We start from the raw sequence: 22,182 nt of genomic DNA, 5'->3' as shown, positions 1-22,182 counted from the left end.
CACACCACCGTTGTTATTGTTTTTGTTGCCGAGCTGAGGAGCGTCATGCAGCATGGAAAAACAAATAGCAGTACATAGTGTGCTCTTCTGTTTCCAGTAACTTCTTTGTTGTTGTAATATCCCAAACAGACATGGCTGTTTCATCATTAAGGATTCCAGCTTTAACATGTGAGTGTTGTTTGTTTGAGAGTTTGAGACTGATCAGATGTTTTTTTATTGTTTTATTTAACTAGGCAAGTCAGTTAAGAACAAATTCTTATTTACAATGACGGCCTACCTCGGCCAAACCCTAACCCAGGGTTTGGTCGGGTTAGAGTCTCTATGAGACTCCCAATCACGGCCAGTTGTGATACAGACTGGAATCAAACCAGGGTCAGTAGTGAAACCTCTAGCAATGAGATGCAGTGCCTTAGACCGCTGTGCCACTCGGGAGCCCAAGTTGATGAGATGTTGATGAGGTGTTTGTCTCTCGTCTCCTGTCAGAAAGAATGTTCCAACTTCATCCGAGTGCTCCAGCCCTACAACTCCACCCACCTGTATATCTGTGGTACAGGGGCCTTCCACCCCATCTGTGCCTACCTGGAGATGGGCAAACGGGCAGAGGTAAGGGGCAACAACACACACACACACACACCGCCCCCTCTAACCTCCAGTAGAATCTAAATTGCAACAAGACAAGGGACTAGATAATTATTTTCTGTTGTGACTATTTCCCACTCATTCAGTGTTTCTAATCAATGATTTCATTTGTGCAAAGTGGGGGAAAAAAGCTCATTACACAGGCCCACATTAACAAGCGGAAATCGTTCTCCCACACAACAGTTTAATCAATCATCTTGATAAGCAGATGCAGCTTAATCAATGTTCCAAAGGGGGGGAAACCACTATCTTGTCCTGCATTAATATAATGGGGTCTGTGTGTGAGCTTGTGTGTGTGTGTGTGTGTGTGTGTGTGTGTGTGTGTGTGTGTGTGTGTGTGTGTGTGTGTGTGTGTGTGTGTGTGTGTGTGTGTGTGTGTGTGTGTGTGTGTGTGTGTGTGTGTGTGTGTGTGTGTGTGTGTATACCATGGTGCTATTTTACATAGATTGACGGGGTCTGTCAGTCATTAATAAACATCTACAAGGGTCCATAAGGTACAGCTCTACTCCACAGTACGTGGTTTCAGGTCTCTAATGACACACTGTTTCCCATCAAGTGCACTAATTAGACACACTATTCCCCATTTAGTGAACTTCTTGCAAACCATATTCCTTCTGTAGTGCACTAATATGACACTCTACCCTATATAGTGCGCAAGTTTGTGTCATTTGCGTGTTGTTTTGGAATGTTCTAGATGGGCTTCCTACGGGCTATTCTTAAACACTGATCTTTCCCTTCAGGACAACATCTTTCGACTGGAGTCATCCCACTTCGAGAACGGCCGGGGGAAAAGCCCCTACGACCCCAAGATGCTCTCTGCGTCCATCATGTTAGGTGAGTCCGACTAATCCCACTCGTGATTGGTTTGAGTTTGCCAGTGGACTTCCTGACACTTAACATCTCTCATTGGCTGCTTGTTGCTGTCCCTGGTGTCTGATTGGCAGATGGAGAGCTGTACTCTGGCACGTCGGCAGACTTCATGGGAAGGGACTTTGCCATCTTCCGTACCCTGGGGGAGCATCATCCTATCAGGACTGAGCAACATGACTCTAGATGGCTCAATGGTACAACACAGTGATTTAATATCTTCTTTATTTATCCTTAATTATACAGCTCGATCACATTAAAGCAAATTGCTATTTTCCAAGGGAGAAATCATGTAAGACAGTTCTGATTAAATTGTGTTTGCAGAGGTATAACTGATTGAAATGAACAAGAGGGAACTGTTGATGATATGACACAGTAGGTCAAACAACCTTTATAGGCTGAAATTATATGAATCAGCCCTTTTTATTGGTCGATAGGAGAGGGGGCTCTTGATAGTATAATATAGATATGATACACTTTATCCGTTAAAGCGCATCAAAGGAACCTTCTCATTGGTCAATTGGCGAGAGGACGCAATTCATTGGTTTAAATAACTGTCGGACAGAGCTTAGTCCCATCTACAAGTCCTGAGTATCTCTGATTCCCATTCAAAGACAGACATAGATATCAGATCCCATTCATAAAGTCAGTGTGTATATGAATGTGTGTGGCTGCTGGTGCTGGGGAGATTAGCCAGGGGTGGGAAGGAGAGGAGCCCTTACTCTGTCAGTCTGTCTACATAGCCAAGGACTTACTAGCTGCCGCACAAAAGGTCAATTTATGTTTTTTTTCCCGCCGTCCATATTCTTTCCCATGGAGTTAATCCCCTCAGCTGTTTCCGGCAGCGACGTCAAATTTCAACCCCCCACCACTCCTTTACAGCCCCACGTCCCATTCACAGAACAGTGAACCCCCCAAATCCACTCCATGGTGATGAATGCCGTGACATATTCAGAAAGAGCGATTTACCCAAAAGGTAATCTTCTCACCTTAATCCTCCTATTGTCTGTTGGCTTCTCCATCCATTGGCTCCGGATAAATCCTCTCTGGTTATTGTAATTTGGGGATTACCAAAATGGATTCTATTCTATTCTAGACTCTAGACTAGTATGAATGGTAAGCATGGTGTTCATACTTCAGAGAGAATCCTTCATGGCTATGTGAATAGGTATGCACTTCAGAAGGCTTCAGACCCTAGGTTGGCCAGACAGACTTTGGCCAAGACATTTATTTACACATCCTCCCGATCTGTTAACACTCCTAACTCGGGTTTATAGTTAAGCCCACGACCAATGAAGTGGCCTTTGTCCGACATTAAATGTATTGAATGGCATGAGTGCAGCCGTCGTCTGTGTGTGTGTGTGTGTGTGTGTGTGTGTGTGTGTGTGTGTGTGTGTGTGTGTGTGTGTGTGTGTGTGTGTGTGTGTGTGTGTGTGTGTGTGTGGAGCTTACCGCCACCGTAACACTGCCCCGCTTGTTGCTCTCTCTCTAACTCAGTTGGGTTGGCGAAACGCCATCTCGCCTTTCCCGTGCCAACGCCTCCGTGACTGACTGCTCCCAGATCAGTTTTCCGTAAAGAGCTCTATCCCTCTAGCTGGGGATATTCAAACCCTAGGCACTTGGCTCAAGTCATTTAGCAGTTTGATTTCCTCGCACTCCGAAAGCTGTAATCGATTTATTAGGGCTTTGTCCCAAGAGACACCCTATTCCCTATGTAGTGCACCCTATGGACCCTGGTCAAAAGAAGTGCACTATGTAGGGAATAGGGTGCCATTTGGGACACATCCTGAAGTGTATATTACATAGAATCAGTCATATGTGTTTGTATGGAGGTGTCTTCTAATAGGGGTTATGGAGGACTGGAGGATGGAGGTGTCTTCTAATAGGGGTTATGGAGGACTGGAGGATGGAGGTGTCTTCTAATAGGGGTTATGGAGGACTGGAGGATGGAGGTGTCTTCTAATAGGGGTTATGGAGGACTGGAGGATGGAGGTGTCTTCTAATAGGGGTTATGGAGGACTGGAGGATGGAGGTGTCTTCTAATAGGGGTTATGGAGGACTGGAGGATGGAGGTGTCTTCTAATAGGGGTTATGGAGGACTGGAGGATGGAGGTGTCTTCTAATAGGGGTTATGGAGGACTGGAGGATGGAGGTGTCTTCTAATAGGGGTTATGGAGGACTGGAGGATGGAGGTGTCTTCTAATAGGGGTTATGGAGGACTGGAGGATGGAGGTGTCTTCTAATAGGGGTTATGGAGGACTGGAGGATGGAGGTGTCTTCTAATAGGGGTTATGGAGGACTGGAGGATGGAGGTGTCTTCTAATAGGGGTTATGGAGGACTGGAGGATGGAGGTGTCTTCTAATAGGGGTTTTGGAGGACTGGAGGATGGAGGTGTCTTCTAATAGGGGTTATGGAGGACTGGAGGATGGAGGACATGGTGGATTTAGATAGTGGTTGGTTTAATGTGGATATGAGGGTTTCATGGTTAAGCCCTTGTGAAAATTAGTCATTGTTTGTTTAGTCATTGTTTGTTTGCGTGCTCATGTATCTGTGTTTGCACATATGTGTTGGAATGTGTGATCATGTGTGTTAGCAGTTTGTGTGTGTGTGTGAGTGTGTGTTAGCAGTTTGTGTGTGTGTGTGTGTACCCATGTAATTGTTGACGTGTGTGTGTGTGTGTGTGTGTGTGTGTGTGTGTGTGTGTGTGTGTGTGTGTGTGTGTGTGTGTGTGTGTGTGTGTGTGTGTGTGTGTGTGTCAGACCCCAGGTTTGTAGGTGTAAACCTGATCCCTGAGAGTGACAACCCTGAAGATGATAAGATATTCCTGTTCTTCAAAGAGAACGCCATGGACGGAGAACACACTGGCAAGGCCACTATCGCCCGCATAGGACAACTGTGTAAGGTAACAACACACACACAAACACACACACAGCATCCCATGCACACACACTGGCATGCACAGATAGACACGCACACACTGGCATGCACAGTCAGACACGCGAACACACATGGACGCATGGACACGCACTCACATCATGGATATATTAAACTCACACACACATCATGGATATATTAAACTCACACACATCATGGATATATTAAACTCTCTCACATCATGGATATATTAAACTCACACACATCATGGATATATTAAACTCTCACACACATCATGGATATATTAAACTCTCACACACATCATGGATATATTAAACTCTCACACACATCATGGATATATTAAACTCTCACACACATCATGGATATATTAAACTCTCACACACATCATGGATATATTAAACTCTCACACACATCATGGATATATTAAACTCTCTCACACATCATGGATATATTAAACTCTCACACACATCATGGATATATTAAACTCTCCACACATCATGGATATATTAAACTCTCACACTCATCATGGATATATTAAACTCTCACACACATCATGGATATATTAAACTCTCACACATCATGGATATATTAAACTCTCACACTCATCATGGATATATTAAACTCTCTCACATCATGGATATATTAAACTCTCACACATCATGGATATATTAAACTCTCACACACATCATGGATATATTAAACTCTCACACACATCATGGATATATTAAACTCTCACACACATCATGGATATATTAAACTCTCACACATCATGGATATATTAAACTCACACACATCATGGATATATTAAACTCACACACATCATGGATATATTAAACTCTCACACACATCATGGATATATTAAACTCTCACACACATCATGGATATATTAAACTCACACACATCATGGATATATTAAACTCTCACACACATCATGGATATATTAAACTCACACACACATCATGGATATATTAAACTCTCACACACATCATGGATATATTAAACTCTCACACATCATGGATATATTAAACTCTCACACATCATGGATATATTAAACTCTCTCACATCATGGATATATTAAACTCTCACACACATCATGGATATATTTAACTCTCACACTCATCATGGATATATTAAACTCTCTCACATCATGAATATATTAAACTCTCACACACATCATGGATATATTAAACTCTCACACACATCATGGATATATTAAACTCTCTCACATCATGGATATATTAAACTCTCACACACATCATGGATATATTAAACTCTCACACACATCATGGATATATTAAACTCTCACACTCATCATGGATATATTAAACTCTCTCACATCATGGATATATTAAACTCTCACACACATCATGGATATATTAAACTCTCACACACATCATGGATATATTAAACTCTCACACTCATCATGGATATATTAAACTCTCACACACATCATGGATATATTAAACTCTCACACATCATGGATATATTAAACTCTCTCACATCATGGATATATTAAACTCTCACACACATCATGGATATATTAAACTCTCACACTCATCATGGATATCTTAAACTCACACACATCATGGATATATTAAACTCTCACACACATCATGGATATATTAAACTCACACACACATCATGGATATATTAAACTCTCACACACATCATGGACATATTAAACTCACACACATCATGGATATATTAAACTCTCACACACATCATGGATATATTAAACTCTCACACACATCATGGATATATTAAACTCACACACATCATGGATATATTAAACTCTCACACACATCATGGATATATTAAACTCACACACATCATGGATATATTAAACTCTCACACACATCATGGATATATTAAACTCACACACACATCATGGATATATTATACTCTCACACACATCATGGATATATTAAACTCACACACATCATGGATATATTAAACTCTCACACACATCATGGATATATTAAACTCTCTCACATCATGGATATATTAAACTCTCACACATCATGGATATATCTCACACACATCATGGATATATTAAACTCTCACACACATCATGGATATATTAAACTCTCACACATCATGGATATATTCAACTCTCACACACATCATGGATATATTCAACTCTCACACACATCATGGATATATTCAACTCTTTCACACATCATGGATATATTAAACTCACACACACATCATGGATATATTAAACTCACACACACATCATGGATATATTAAACTCTCACACTCATCATGGATATTAAACTCTCACACACATCATGGATATATTAAACTCTCACACACATCATGGATATATTAAACTCTCACACACATCATGGATATATTAAACTCACACACATCATGGATATATTAAACTCACACACATCATGGATATATTAAACTCTCACACACATCATGGATATATTTAACTCTCACACATCATGGATATATTTAACTCTCACACATCATGGATATATTAAACTCACACACATCATGGATATATTAAACTCACACACATCATGGATATATTAAACTCTCACACACATCATGGATATATTAAACTCTCACACATCATGGATATATTAAACTCTCACACATCATGGATATATTAAACTCTCTCACACATCATGGATATATTAAACTCTCTCACACATCATGGATATATTAAACTCTCACACACATCATGGATATATTAAACTCTCACACATCATGGATATATTAAACTCTCACACACATCATGGATATACACTGCTCCAAAAAATAAAGGGAACACTTAAACAACACATCCTAGATCTGAATGAAATAAATAATCTTATTAAATACTTTTTTCTTTACATAGTTGAATGTGCTGACAACAAAATCACATAAAAATAATCAATGGAAATCCAATTTATCAACCCATGGAGGTCTGGATTTGGAGTCACACTCAAAATTAAACTGGAAAACCACACTACAGGCTGATCCAACTTTGATGTAATGTCCTTAAAACAAGTCAAAATTAGTCCCAGTAGTGTGTGTGTGGCCTCCACGTGCCTGTATGAACTCCCTACAACGCCTGGGCATGCTCCTGATGAGGTGGCGGATGATCTCCTGAGGGATCTCCTCCCAGACCTGGACTAAAGCATCCGCCAACTCCTGGACAGTCTGTGGTGCAACGTGGCGTTGGTGGATGGAGCGAGACATGATGTCCCAGATGTGCTCAATTGGATTCAGGTCTGGGGAACGGGCGGGCCAGTCCATAGCATCAATGCCTTCCTCTTGTAGGAACTGCTGACATATTCCAGCCACATGAGGTCTAGCATTGTCTTGCATTAGGAGGAACCCAGGGCAAACCGCACCAGCATATGGTCTCACAAGGGGTCTGAGGATCTCATCTCGGTACCTAATGGCAGTCAGGCTACCTCTGGCGAGCACATGAAGGGCTGTGCGGCCCCCCAAAGAAATGCCACCCACACCATGACTGACCCACCGCCAAACCGGTCATGCTGGAGGATGTTGCAGGCAGCAGAACGTTCTCCACGGCGTCTCCAGACTCTGTCACGTCTGTCACGTGCTCAGTGTAAACCTGCTTTCATCTGTGAAGAGCACAGGGCGCCAGTGGCGAATTTGCCAATCTTGGTGTTCTCTGGCAAATGCCAAATGTCCTGCACACTGTTGGGCTGTAAGCACAACCCCCACCTGTGGATGTCGGGCCCTCATATCACCCTCATGGAGACTGTTTCTGACAGTTTGAGCAGACACATGCACATTTGTGGCCTGCTGGAGGTCATTTTGCAGGGCTCTGGCAGTGCTCCTCCTGCTCCTCCTTGCACAAAGGCGGAGGTAGCGGTCCTGCTGCTGGTTTGTTGCCCTCCTACGGCCTCCTTCACGTCTCCTGACGTACTGGCCTGTCTCCTGGTAGCGCCTCCATGCTCTGGACACTACGCTGACAGACACAGCAAACCTTCTTGCCACAGCTCGCATTGATGTGCCATCCGGGATGAGCTGCACTACCTGAGCCACTTGTGTGGGTTGTAGACTCCGTCTCATGCTACCACTAGAGTGAAAGCACCGCCAGCATTCAAAAGTGACCAAAACATCAGCCAGGAAGCATAGGAACTGAGAAGTGGTCTGTGGTCTCCACCTGCACAACCACTCCTTTATTGGGGGTGTCTTGCTTATTGCCTATAATTTCCACCTGTTGTCTATTCCATTTGCACAACAGCATGTGAAATTTATTGTCAATCAGTGTTGCTTCCTAAGTGGACAGTTTGATTTCACAGAAGTGTGATTGACTTGGAGTTACATTGTGTTGTTTAAGTGTTCCCTTTATTTTTTTGAGCAGTATATTAAACTCTCACACACATCATGGATATATTAAACTCTCACACACAAGGTTCCATTCACAGGGACACAGAAATATGTCACATACACAGATGTAATATTCTCATTTGGTTCCCCAGTACCAAAGCTGAATTCACACAAGTCTTATATATTGTGGATTTTCATGCCTGTCTGTAGACTATCTGTGTGTGTAATGTATGTGTGTTTGTGTGTGTAACATGTTTGTGTTTATTTGGTTGTGTAACGTGTGTGTAACGTGTGTGTGTGTTTGTGTGTGCCTGTCCCTGCAGAATGACCTGGGAGGTCACAGGAGTCTGGTCAACAAGTGGACCACCTTCCTCAAGGCCAGACTGACCTGCTCAGTGCCAGGCCTCAACGGCATCGACACACACTTCGACGAGCTGCGTAAGGAACTGTGTGTGTATGTGTGAGCCTCTCTGTGGGTACTTTCTACCCGAGAGGGGTACGTATCGTACCATCGTTTCATTCAAACACTGTATGGTGTTGGGATGGTTGTGCTAATGTTCTGATGTGGTTTCTATGTGTTTCAGAGGATGTCTTTCTGATGAGCTCCAAAGATCCTAAGAACCCAGTGATCTATGCTGTCTTCACCACTTCTAGGTAATGATCTAGATATGTATGATTCATAAAACCTACTGTGCCTGTGTGTGTATTCAATACTACTACTATTGATCATAGTACACACGCGCTGCTATGTGCTATGTTTACTAGGGGATCTGTACTGTATAACAGTGAAACCATTCTAGGCAAATTACTAAAACACACAAAGCTCATATCTCTACTGTCCTCTCTCTCTTTCTGTAATCCCTAAACAATCCTTTATAAAACCCCTTTTGCCTCCTTTAATCCACTTACAAGTGGCCAGACATCACCTTGTCTTACCTCCTCCTCAAATTGAAAATCCCTTTTAGCCTATTCCCCGTTCTTTGCTACCTGTCCCCTTTCATTGCTAAACTCTGTGGAACCTTGGAGCTAAATCTGATTAAGTGGTGGAGAGGTAGTGGGGTGGGGGAGGGGGGACACAATCCTCGCTTCCCAGGGAACGTCTCCCTCTCCCTGGCTGACGCTCAAACCTCGACAGGGGTAGCCTCCAGAGCCGTGGTTCTATTGTACTGTACACACTGTTGGGCAGTACGAGATGAAATAAGCGAGTTAAAAGCGGCGGGAGGCGAAAAACAATGGTGGTGAGGGGTGCTTCTTCAGATGATGGATTAGGCGGCTGGCGGCGTTCGGCGTGCCGTGTTCGAGCGGCATTGTCTGGAGCCGCCGCCGCACGATTAGGACAAACACTTCATCATTAATCACAGACCTAATAATAAGAATGAATACAGAGAGAATGAGAAGAGAGAGAGAGGGGGTGGGGAGAGGAGAGGTGAGTGGAGAGAGGGGGGGAAGAGCGAGAGAGGGAGGTGGAGAGAGGGGGGGGAGAGAGAGGGAGAGGCCAAGCTCGTTAACAAACAAAACAGGCCCATCATTTTGTTTAACCAATCACTGTGCGGGTCTGTTCCTCTCCACCATCTCTAATGCATGCAGTGTAACACAGCACTTGAAAATTCAATTACAGGCTTTGAGGAATTAGACTGGTTTAATTGTTTTTGTAAGTGGCCTGTTTCAGAGATGAATAGAGCCGGGGATTCAGGGGACTGGCTTTTAATATTCCACTTAATGAGGCCCATAGGCTGCTGCTGATAGATCGATGGTACTGATACCAGTGGTGTGTGTGTGTGTGTGTGTGTGTGTGTGTGTGTGTGTGTGTGTGTGTGTGTGTGTGTGTGTGTGTGTGTGTGTGTGTGTGTGTGTGTGTGTGTATTTAATATGCACTAGTGTCTGTCCACCATTCAGGCGTGTCAGGGATTGAAGTGTTTGTGTATGCCCAGCGGTTAATTACATTTCTCCCTAATTAACATTTTACAAAAGCTCCTCCATTAATCTTTAATGGTTTACTGATATCTGTGGTTCTGGGTGGACCGATGCTCCTATGCCACCCACATCACTGCTAGCCTGGTCCCAGATCAGTTTGTGCTGTATAGCCAACTCCTATAGTCATTGTCACAATATGCTAGCCTGGTCCCAGATCAGTTTGTGCTGTATAGCTAAGGTCCCAGATCAGTTTGTGCTTTATAGCCAAGGTCCCAGATCAGTTTGTGCTGAATAGCCAAGTCCCAGATCAGTTTGTGCCTTATAACAAAAGGTCCCAGATCAGTTTGTGCCTTATAGCAAAAGGTCCCAGATCAGTTTGTGCCTTATAGCAGCAGTCCCATCATTCCCGCCAACTGTGTTCCATTAGAGGTGAATTACGGTCTTGCTCGTTGGTAACCGGCCTAAATTCCTGTCCATTCTCTGGAAGCTGGATTCTATCACAGCCATGTTCCTCACCGTCATCCTCTCCATTAAATTATGACAACATTCTTCTTGGTCTGTCTGTTGTAAGTCAGGGTGAGCTTTGATTCTGTCCTCTTCTACAGCTATAATATCAAATCTGAATATTGTTATTGTCTTATGTTGTGATGGTGATGGGTCTCACAGTCTTTTTCTCCCCCCCCCTCTCTCTCTCACTCTCTCTCTCTCTCTCTCTCTCTCTCTCTCTCTCTCTCTCTCTATCCCTCTCTCTTTCTTTCCCTCTACCTCTCCTCTCATCCTCTCTCTCTCCCTCCCTCCCTCCCTACTCCCCCACTACAGTAACATATTCAAAGGCTCAGCAGTGTGTATGTACAACATGGCAGACATCCGGAGGGTCTTCCTGGGTCCGTATGCCCACCGAGATGGGCCCACCTACCAGTGGGTACCCTTCCAGGGGAGGGTGCCCTACCCCCGCCCTGGCACGGTGAGTCATATGGGGGTTATGACAAGTTATAGCACCTCATAGATACTACTTAGAAGCTGATAGACAAATACAAGTCATTTAAACTGATACTTATATTTCCATATTTCCATATTTACGTATGGAAGTAGCAAGTGACTGACGACACACATGTCTAGTTTTATAGAAGTGATGAAGATCAATAGTTATAGCAAGGTAATATGACTTACGAAAGGGAAACGAAACATTAGTATTCATTACAATAACCTCAATAACCATATTTCCTACTAATTATAACACGGCTCAACATGAAATACATATGACCTCAGTTCCAGACACATAGATGTATTAAATGTGACTTGTTAACTCTAGAATCTCCTGTTCTTCATAGTGCCCCAGCTATGACCTCAGTTCCAGACACATAGATGTATTAAAACTGACCTATAGCCTCTTGTTCTTCATAGTGCCCCAGTAAAACGTTTGGGGGCTTTGACTCCACCAAGGACCTCCCTGATGATGTGATCACCTTTGCGCGGGGCCACCCGGCCATGTTTAACCCTGTGCACCCCATCGGGGGTCGTCCCATCGTGGTGAGGACTGATGTGGACTACCAGTTCTCCCAGCTAGTGGTGGACAAGGTGGAGGCCGAGGACGGACAGTACGACGTCATGTTCATTGGAACAGGTCAGTGAGATATGATTCATTTATTTTTAGATTACCCTTTTTTATTAAAATTAGCAATCCAACTGGTTGAATGCTACATAAAAAAAAGTCCATGTTTTTTGGGGGGGGATTTAGGATTTGGGCTCAAGATTGTTACGCTGCGTGAGCGCAAAAGCCAAGAAAATGAGCAAAGCTCACCTTGACATCAACTTCAATAAAAAAGGAAATCCTGCAATGATTCGTTGCCTCCTTCTTTTGACCTTGAGTGATTGTACAGTTATATTGTAGTGTATTGAATACAAGCAATGTGAAGTCAAGGACATGCATTGAAGTGGAACTATAATTCCTTCTGTGTTCTCTCCATGGGAATATACTATGAAGTATGTAAGGGACAACTGAAATGAAAAGTGTCACTGTACAGTAGAAGGATGTCTAGAATATGTACAATTAAGGTATGTTACCTGATAATTCATGCACAAAAAATGCTAGATGTTGACGTATGTTTCCTGTTGTAGACCTGTGTACGGTCCTGAAGGTGGTTAGGGTCAGATAGATAACTGAATACTGACGTATGTTTCCTGTTGTAGACCTGGGCACGGTCCTGAAGGTGGTTAGGGTCAGATAGATAACTGAATACTGACGTATGTTTCCTGTTGTAGACCTGGGCACGGTCCTGAAGGTGGTTAGGGTCAGATAGATAACTGAATACTGACGTATGTTTCCTGTTGTAGACCTGGGCACGGTCCTGAAGGTGGTTAGGGTCAGATAGATAACTGAATACTGACGTATGTTTCCTGTTGTAGACCTGGGCACGGTCCTGAAGGTGGTTAGGGTCAGATAGATAACTGAATACTGACGTATGTTTCCTGTTGTAGACCTGGGCACGGTCCTGAAGGTGGTTAGGGTCAGATAGATAACTGAATACTGACGTATGTTTCCTGTTGTAGACCTGGGCACGGTCCTGAAGGTGGTTACCATCCCAAGAGAGAGCTGGCATGACCTGGAAGAGGTCGTCCTGGAGGAGATGACCGTGTTCAGGGTACGGTCACACACTGGGAAACTGGTTATGGTTATAATTGATTGCATTTATATGGCAAATATTCAAGGAAGTCTAATAGAACACCTGATCAATGTCTAGCTCTGAAATAAAAGGGAGGAATGGGGAAATCCCATTGGAAGTTATGAGGGGGGGGGGGGGTGTGTGTGTGTAAATGAATCAGAGTGTTATATCTGCTCTAACTGTGTCTTTCTGCAGGAGCCCACCCCCATCACGGCAATGGAGCTTTCCACCAAACAGCAACAGCTGTACCTGGGCTCGGCGCTAGGCGTTTCCCAGATGCCTTTGCACCGCTGTGAGGTGTACGGGAAGGCTTGCGCTGAGTGCTGTCTGGCACGTGACCCCTACTGTGCCTGGGATGGAACAGAGTGCTCCCGTTACTTCCCTACCGCCAAACGGTAAGAACACACACACACAGACATTCTTGTACATGCACACACAGGCAAAACACACACACACACACACAGACAAACAGACAGAAAAGTACATATGCATACACATATACGCACAGAATCCACGTGCAAGCATTTAGGCACACGTGTGCACATGCCCACATATCACATACAGTGGCAAGAAAAAGTATGTTAACCCTTTGGAAATACCTGGATTTCTGCATGAATTGGTCATAAAATTTGATCTGATCTTCATCTAGGTCACAACAACTGACAAACACAGTCTGCTTAAACTAATAACACACAAACAATTATACGTTTTCATGTCTTTATTGAACACATGGTGTAAACATTCACAGTGCAGGGTGGGAAAAATATGTGAACCATTGGATTTAATAACTGGTTGACCCTCCTTTAGCAGCAACAACCTCAACCAAACACAGTTGCATAGACCTGCATAGACCTGCACAACAGGAGAAATGTTGGACCATTCCTCTTTACAGAACTGTTTCAGTTCAGCAATTTTCTTGGGATGTCTGGTGTGAACTGCTCTCTTGAGGTCATTACACAGCATCTCAATCAGGACTCTGACTGGGCCACTCCAGAAGGCGTATTTTCTTCTGTTGAAGCCATTCTGTTGTTGATTTACTTCTGTGTTTTGGGTTGTTGTCCTGTTGCATCACCCAACTTCTGTTGAGCTTCAATTGGCGGACAGATAGCCTTACATTCTCCTGCAAAATGAAATACGCTTTCCAGCTTTACGCAAGTCAACAATTCTTAATCTTAGGTCCTCCTTTGTTTGAGGCATGGTTCACCTCAGGCAATGCTTCTTGTGAATAGCAAACTCAAATGTTGTCAGTGTTTTTTAGAGGGCAAGGCAGCTCTAACCAACATCTCCAATCTCATCTGGACTGCAGGTTAGCTGACTTCTGACTACAATTATCTTTTGGAGAAGTCATTAGCCTTGGGGGTTCACATTCTTTTTACAACCTACACTGTGAATGTTTAAAATATGTATTCAATATAGACAAGAAAAATACAACAATTTGTGTGTTATTAGTTTAAGCACATTGTGTTTTTCTATTGCTGTGACTTAGATGAAGATCAGATCAAATTTGATGACCAATTTATGCAGAAATCCAGGTAATTCCAAAGGGTTCACATACTTTTCTTGCCTTTGTACAGGTACACAAATACACTGGTACACACATTCAATTTGTGTGATTGTTGTGCATTCCACAGCTCAGGGGTGGTAAAAACATGCTTCCCCGCACACACACACAGTCCTGGCCAGTAGCAGTGTTAGAACCACGTCACCCTACAGCCAAGAGTTATAAAACACCCACATAGCCACACACACACCAAATAATAGGCCAACAGGAGCCATCTGACTTCTTCACCCCACCAGCCGAGAGGTATGAACAAACACACCCTCAAATTACCTTCTCCTCCATCAAGCAGGATTAGCCTGACCACTACCAGCCATCCACCTCCGTCCAGCACAACTCTCTATTAAACACAGATCTAGGATCAGCGAACCCTCCCTCAATCCTAACCATCAGGTCCGAAAACACAAAACTTACCTAAGATCAACATTTACACTAGGGAAGTATGAGAGAATTGACTAGCAGCCTCAGAAGGAGGGCAGGAGAGGGGTGGTGGTACACCCTTGGTCAGGGCTGCTGGGGCGCTCCAGTACTCTCCAAATATTTTATTCTCCAGCTAAATGAGAACCAGACGTCCGGGCTCGGCTCAGCAGGCACTCGGACTGACCTGCACGTGTTCAGACAGCCAAAGACAGGAATGCTTGGGAGGAAATGTAGGAAGAGTGGTGGAGTGTGTGTGTGTGTGTGTGTGTGTGTGTGTGTGTGTGTGTGTGTGTGTGTGTGTGTGTGTGTGTGTGTGTGTGTGTGTGTGTGTGTGTGTGTGTGTGTTGGGTAGGAGCAGGGTGTGTGCGTCGTAAATGGTGTGTGCGGGTGGGTGGGTAAATGGGTGTGTGTACATGTTGTTTATATTTGTGTGTGTGTGGGTGGACGGGTGTGAGTTGTTGCATGAGTGTGTGTGTGCACGTGTGTTTGTGAAAGAGAGAAAGAAAGCAAGAGAGAGTGAGGAGCAATCTGACCATCCAATACAGGAATAATCAGCCTGAACCAAACCTCCCTCCCTCAACCCCTCCCCCCATCTGTTTCACCTTTGCAGCTCCTCCAATCCCACAACTCTCTCTCTCTCGCTCCCGCTCCATCTCCCTCCCTCTCTCTCTCTCTCTCTCTCTCCCGCTCCATCTCCCTCCCTCTCTCTCTCTCCCACTCCATCTCTCTCTCTCTCTCTCTCTCTCTCTCTCTCTCTCTCTCTCTCTCTCTCTCCCGCTCCATCTCCCTTCCTCTCTCTCTCTCCCGCTCCATCTCCCTCCCTCTCTCTCTCTCCCTCTCCATCTCCCTCCCTCTCTCTCTCTCTCTCTCTCCCGCTGCATCTTCCTCTCTCTCTCTCTCTCTCTCTCTCTCTCTCCCGCTCCATCACCCTCCCTCTCTCTCTCTCTCTCTCTCTCCCTCTCCATCTCCATCTCCCTCCCTCTCTCTCTCTCTCTCTCCCGCTCCATCTCCCTCCCTCTCTCTCTCTCTCTCTCTCCCTCTCCATCTCCCTCCCTCTCTCTCTCTCTCTCTCTCTCCCGCTCCATCTCCCTCCCTCTCTCTCTCCCTCTCCATCTCCCTCCCTCCCTCTCTCTCTCTCTCTCTCTCTCCATCTCTCTCCCGCTCCCTCCCTCCCTCTCTCTCTCTCTCTCTCTCCCTCTCCATCTCCCTCCCTCTCTCTCTCTCTCTCTCTCTCTCTCTCTCTCTCTCTCTCTCTCTCTCTCTCTCTCTCTCTCTCCATCTCCCTCCCTCTCTCTCTCTCTCTCTCCCTCTCCATCTCCCTCCCTCCCTCTCTCTCTCTCTCTCTCTCCCGCTCCATCTCCCTCTCTCTCTCTCCCTCTCCATCTCCCTCCCTCCCTCTCTCTCTCTCTCTCTCCCTCTCCATCTCCCTCTCTCTCTCTCTCTCTCTCTCTCTCTCTCTCTCCATCTCCCTCTCTCTCCCTCTCTCTCTCTCTCTCTCCGCTCCATCTCCCTCTCTCTCCCTCTCTCTCTCTCTCTCTCCCTCTCTCCTGCCTCCCTCTTATAAATGTCCTGTACGGTTATAGAAACCCTGACACGAGACCTAGAGACTTCCACCTTTGGCTCTCTCCCTTCAGATTTTTACGACACGTAAGAGCCTATGATCTTAGTGGTGGTGAACCAGGGAACCATAGAACCAGGAAACACATAGGGAGCACAGGAAAGCATGTTATCTGTTAGCCAGTACAAAATGTCCACAACGCAGCTGTAAAAACAGCTTATAACAGCTTATAACATGACTCGGGACACGCAATCGGCATGAACATGCACAGTACATGGAGCACACACACACACACACACACACACACACACACACACACACACACACACACACACACACACACACACACACACACACACACACACACACACACACACACACACACACACACACACACTGTATGGACTAAAGGGTCTTTCAAGTCGTAGAGGACATAGTCAGGATTTTCAAGGCCCAGGCTATCTGTGTTTCATAATGTTTAGTAATGACATGTCCCTGAATGATAAATCACAATGAATCATTCCTTTAATAGAAGCAAAAAGATTGACATGTTTTTAAATGTGATTTTATCTCTTTTTATTTATCCACCCACTCAATAGCATCAGACTTAACAGAGGACTGATGGTGAAATAAAGTTCTGCTCTGTTCTTCAGTTGTACTGCACACACACGTGTCAGCTGTGCCACTGGTTAAGATTGCCCTCTAGTGGTAGAAACGTCACAGTACATAGAGCCCTCAATCACTGGCTCCTTCCCGATGGAACTGAGGAGGGAAATAAGTCTGAGGAAACAGAGCAGTGAGTGGCCTGACCAACACAAACAGGTTGATATGTTGTGTGTGAGGGACGTTTATTAACTCACTGGGAACACAATCTAACGTGTGTATGTTTCTTTGGTTGTTTCATAGGAGAACGAGACGCCAGGACATCAGGAATGGAGATCCCCTCTCCCAGTGCTCTGACCTGCAGCATCATGGTACAAACTCTTTAGATTTTTATTTTACGCTTTCTTCTCACACACACACACACACACACACACACACACACACACACACACACACACACACACACACACACACACACACACACACACACACACACACACACACACACACACACACACACACACACACACACACACACACACAGAAACCCACTGTGGTGTCTCTCTGGTAACCCATTCCTTGTGTCTGTGTAGACGACGTGGACGGGCTGGGTCATGTGGAGGACAGGAGTGTGTACGGAGTGGAGAACAGCAGCATGTTCCTGGAGTGCAGTCCCAAGTCCCAGAGAGCCCTCATCTACTGGCAGCTCCAAAGACCCAACGAGGACCGCAAACATGAGGTGGGTACACACACACTCTGCATGCAAGATGTGTCCTATTCACCATCATTCTCAATAACGTCCCAATCATTTTCAATAACTTTGCAATCACACTAAACCTTCACAAATGATTACCCGAAATTGCTTCAGTTTGTTAATAATCAATTGCCATGCACTCAAATGTAACCATATTGAGTGGATATTGAATCCATCCCACCCTTTCTATTCTACCCCTCCCTTTCCTCCCCTCCCCCTCATTTCCCTCTCCATCTCTCTGTCCAGATCAAGTCGGAGGACAGGGTGATCCGCATGGAGCAGGGCCTGCTCATCCGCATCCTCACCCAGGCCGACTCAGGTGTCTACACCTGCCACGCTGTGGAGCACGGCTTCATCCAGCCCCTCCTCCGCCTCTCCCTCCAGGTCATCCCCACACAGAGGCTGGGTGAGCTGCTGCCTGGTGGGCCTCAGGGTGGAGTTGGAGGGTCTGGTGGCGCAGGTAGTGGGTCTGGTGGTGCAGGTGGGCCTGCTGCTGCAGGGCACTCGACAAAACACAAGCTGTGGTACAGGGATTTCCTCTCCCTCCTCGACCACCCTGACCTGAACAGCGTGGAGGAGTTCTGCGAGCGTGTGTGGCGGAAGGAGCGCAAGCAGCGGCGTCTGAAAACCCCCACCATCACCACCAATGACCAAAGTCTGGCTAGGCCTGACGGCGGAGCTCTAAGCTCAGGCCTAAAGCCTAAAAGTAGTCCTCTTGGCGCAGGTGCACCCAATGCCCAGAAGCTGCAGAGTGGGCATCCTATGGTGCAGCAGCAGCAGAACAAAGAGGGGAGCACCCGGAGCACGAACCCCCAGAAGGTGCAACACCATGCGGGTACGCTGACCCAGGCACAGGCCCCTAAAAACAACAACCAGAATGCCCAGAACTCTCAGGCTACACCCAACACCCAGAGCCCCCAGAAGGGCCAAGGCACCCTGGGGGGAACCCAGGTGCCTGGTGGTGGGGCCAGAGGTGGACCCCAGCACACGGCCAAGTGGAGGCGGATGCAGGAGAATAAGAAGGGGCGAAACAGGAGGACCCACGAGCAACAGAGACCCCCGCGGAGTGTCTGAGACACACACACAGCAACACACACACTTACACACATATTGTACATTAAAATATAGACTTGCTATCCCATAAAGATATACTGTAGGATCCCACATAATGCAATACTCATGGTCATGGACATATGCTCATTCACACATAATATGTGGACAGAAAAATACCGTCCCAATAGAATGCTCTAAAACATACCCATAAAGCGCACACACACACACACACACACACACACACACACACACACACACACACACACACACACACACACACACACACACACACACACACACACACACACACACACACACACACACACACACACACTGCAAATACCCTGTGAAGACTTGGAGAAGACTGGCGACTAACAGGACATTGAAGACTGAGGCTAAACTGGAATCGTATGCGTACTGTACATGCTAACCATGTGGATATAGTGGCCCGGTGGGTATAATTTGAGGAACTGTGTAGTCCAGGTCCGTGTTGCAACGGGGACCGAGTTATCTGGTGGATACATAGCCATCCCTCCAGTACAGACGCTACTTCCTTATAGGACTGGGATGGGGTTAAAAAAACATTCATTTTCAGTGAGGATGATACATGTTACATATTCAGACCTCTGGACAAGTTTGGACAATGGCCCCTACAGGACCTTTCAGAAGACATTTCAGAAGGGATTAAGACTTGAATGGTCAGTAGGGACGTCCGTTACTGCAGCTACTGGCCTTGTTGACATGCGCAGAAGGAAGAGGATGTCCACTATATAGAGACTGGAAGAACTATAAGGATAAAGAATAATTTGTCCAGTCGATTGCAAACTAGACCCGAAATACATCAAAAGAAGCATAGTCATTTTCAGAGAGTGAACTGCAATTCCCACAATACAGTTCGTCGGCTCAACTTTATTCAACTGATTCGATTCACAATGACTCTCATGAATGAGCACTTTGGGCTTGTACATAGAGCTTGACTGTCTTATAGGTAAAACAGATTAAATGGGGCACAGTTAGCTGGTTAACAATCCACAACGATGCCGTGCATATTGTTTGTAGTTCAATAACAGAAAAATTCAATATAAAACAACAAAATCCACAATAGCCTGTGATCTGTGCAGCAAAATCAAGCTTCTCTTCCTCCCAAGGCTTGAAAAGCATTGTGCATGTCGTAGTCAATCAATGAATAAGCTATTTTTCGGCAGTTATTCGCTATGTAAGGTTTTTTTTTATGTTAAAGGAGTCCTATGAAAGAAAAATCTATTTTCTGTTTTTATTTGATATTTACTTCTCTCTCTCCCTACAAACCACTGCATCCCTGTAGGGGTAAACAATTATGTAGTAGAATTTTTGACCTGTCCCTTTAAGTTATTTTTCTTTCTTTGCTTTCTCCTGGAGTTGCGTGTGAACTTCTAATTCCAGTCATATGTTCGTGCTCAGTCTGGAAAACAGACTGCTTATTGATTCTGTACATATACATACAACAACAAAACGACTCTTTATGTATGTAAATATATACAACCAGAACACCACTGATTATTTATTTCTCATTGTTTTGTGAAAGGGTTGCATTTATTTTTGATATTCTGGTATTTTGGCTCATCAATAACCAAGAAAAGAAACTGCGGCACGTTGAGAAACACAGACAGACCAATGAGGACGGACTTCCTCTGTCAAGGACCTTTTTTCCGGGGGGCATGTTTTGGAAGTGAACCACGATATGAGAGTGGGAGCAGGGGATTATTGTGTGTTTTACACTATCCAGACTGAGAGTGGGAGCAGGGGATTGTTGTGTGTTTTACACTATCCAGACTGAGAGTGGGAGCAGGGGATTGTTGTGTGTTTTACACTATCCAGACTGAGAGTGGGAGCAGGGGATTGTTGTGTGTTTTACACTATCCAGACTGAGAGCCTTCAGGATGATAAGCACAAGCTTCTCAAGCCCTCTTCTACGTGTCTGTCTCTTCTGGTCTTTTCGTAAATGGGGGATTTTTCTACCTAGGAGGTTTCTTCGTTGGAGTTTGGAATCCCATCCACCTATTTCATTCGCTCATCCCAAATACTCATTTTATGTAAGATAATACTACCCAAAACCTGATAAACATTAGCTGTGAATTTCAATGTAAGAACTAGTAAGGAAAAGGTTCAAATCTAAACCTAGTCTGAGGACGCTGAGTTAAAGCTGCATGTGAATGCTACTTAAGTGCATCTTTTCTATTGTCTCTAGATGTTTCCTGTGAGAGGTAAAAGTCCTGTAGGCAACATGTGTAAGAGAGATGTGAATATTCTTCCTTTTTGCCAAAACAAAGATGCCAACATGTACCAGGGGTGTATTCACTAGGAACCAAACAGAAGCAAACGGGCCGAAACGGGGAGAGACTAACCTGAACTTGTCCAATAACAAACGCACATTTTTGTTGCAAATCGTTTTCTGTAGCTAAACGTTTTGCGATGGTGTCTGCTAATGAATACACCCCAGTGATGTTACTCCAACCCCAAAACTTGTATTAAGACCTTCAACTTTTCATACAACAGTGTGTTTCCCCCTCAGTATACAACAAGACTGATGTGTCAATGCAATAATGGACAGCAGATAGCAAGGTTTCCTGGTGGTTTGTGGCATGTTTCCGGTCTCTCACGGTGTGTAGGGTGGACGAGGAGAGAACAGATACCCCTGCTGTAACATGGCTCTTCCTGGCATGCGTTCAGTTGTCTAATTAAACATTTCCTGTAAAACCTAGCCTTGTTGTTGTTTTTTTGTAACTTCTGTCCAGTTATATATGGTACAGTATGATGCATGTGAATCTGAGTTGACAAAATGTATTTTGTTTGTGGTGTACCGTCATTTCAAATTGTGCCATTTTATCACATTTAGTCACAGGTGGGACTGGGAGCAGTCAGTTTGCACACTCAAACACACAGATAAAAGGTTGAGCTGATGAAAAACATATTTTT

The 22,182-nt window shown here is 44.7% G+C and overlaps 1 protein-coding gene and 1 long non-coding RNA gene across 4 annotated transcripts in view; one reads left to right on the top strand and one right to left on the bottom strand.

Moving 5' to 3' along the window:
- LOC123728256 (uncharacterized) overlaps positions 1-2,659 on the bottom strand; it is a 39,950-nt gene extending 37,291 nt beyond the window's left edge. Inside the window, exons 1-3 of one of the 3 annotated variants that reach the window (XR_006760173.1) lie at positions 2,496-2,659; positions 1,538-1,648; positions 433-579 (exon numbers count right to left, since the gene is read on the bottom strand). This is a non-coding gene — a long non-coding RNA (uncharacterized lncRNA). Of the gene's footprint in view, positions 1-432; positions 580-1,537; positions 1,649-2,495 lie in introns of those variants that run through there. The other 2 variants (XR_006760174.1, XR_006760172.1) reach the window with 2 other exon arrangements.
- LOC106609664 (semaphorin-3ab-like) overlaps positions 1-21,967 on the top strand; it is a 61,660-nt gene extending 39,693 nt beyond the window's left edge. The window contains exons 4-16 of the mRNA XM_045700031.1: positions 484-603; positions 1,380-1,473; positions 1,584-1,703; positions 4,267-4,409; positions 9,028-9,142; positions 9,289-9,358; positions 11,438-11,582; positions 12,023-12,242; positions 13,169-13,260; positions 13,477-13,676; positions 17,724-17,791; positions 18,014-18,159; positions 18,421-21,967. Of these exons, the coding sequence (XP_045555987.1) occupies positions 484-603; positions 1,380-1,473; positions 1,584-1,703; positions 4,267-4,409; positions 9,028-9,142; positions 9,289-9,358; positions 11,438-11,582; positions 12,023-12,242; positions 13,169-13,260; positions 13,477-13,676; positions 17,724-17,791; positions 18,014-18,159; positions 18,421-19,248 (2,361 nt within the window). The 3' untranslated portion in view covers positions 19,249-21,967. The remainder of the gene's footprint in view (positions 1-483; positions 604-1,379; positions 1,474-1,583; positions 1,704-4,266; positions 4,410-9,027; positions 9,143-9,288; positions 9,359-11,437; positions 11,583-12,022; positions 12,243-13,168; positions 13,261-13,476; positions 13,677-17,723; positions 17,792-18,013; positions 18,160-18,420) is intronic.
- Positions 21,968-22,182: the final 215 nt, after the last annotated feature.

This window comes from Salmo salar, chromosome ssa17, assembly GCF_905237065.1.
Source record: "Salmo salar chromosome ssa17, Ssal_v3.1, whole genome shotgun sequence".
Classification (NCBI taxonomy): Eukaryota; Metazoa; Chordata; class Actinopteri; order Salmoniformes; family Salmonidae; genus Salmo; species Salmo salar.
Note: the sequence above shows the minus strand (reverse complement) of the source record. Positions and strands in the feature narration are given on the sequence as shown.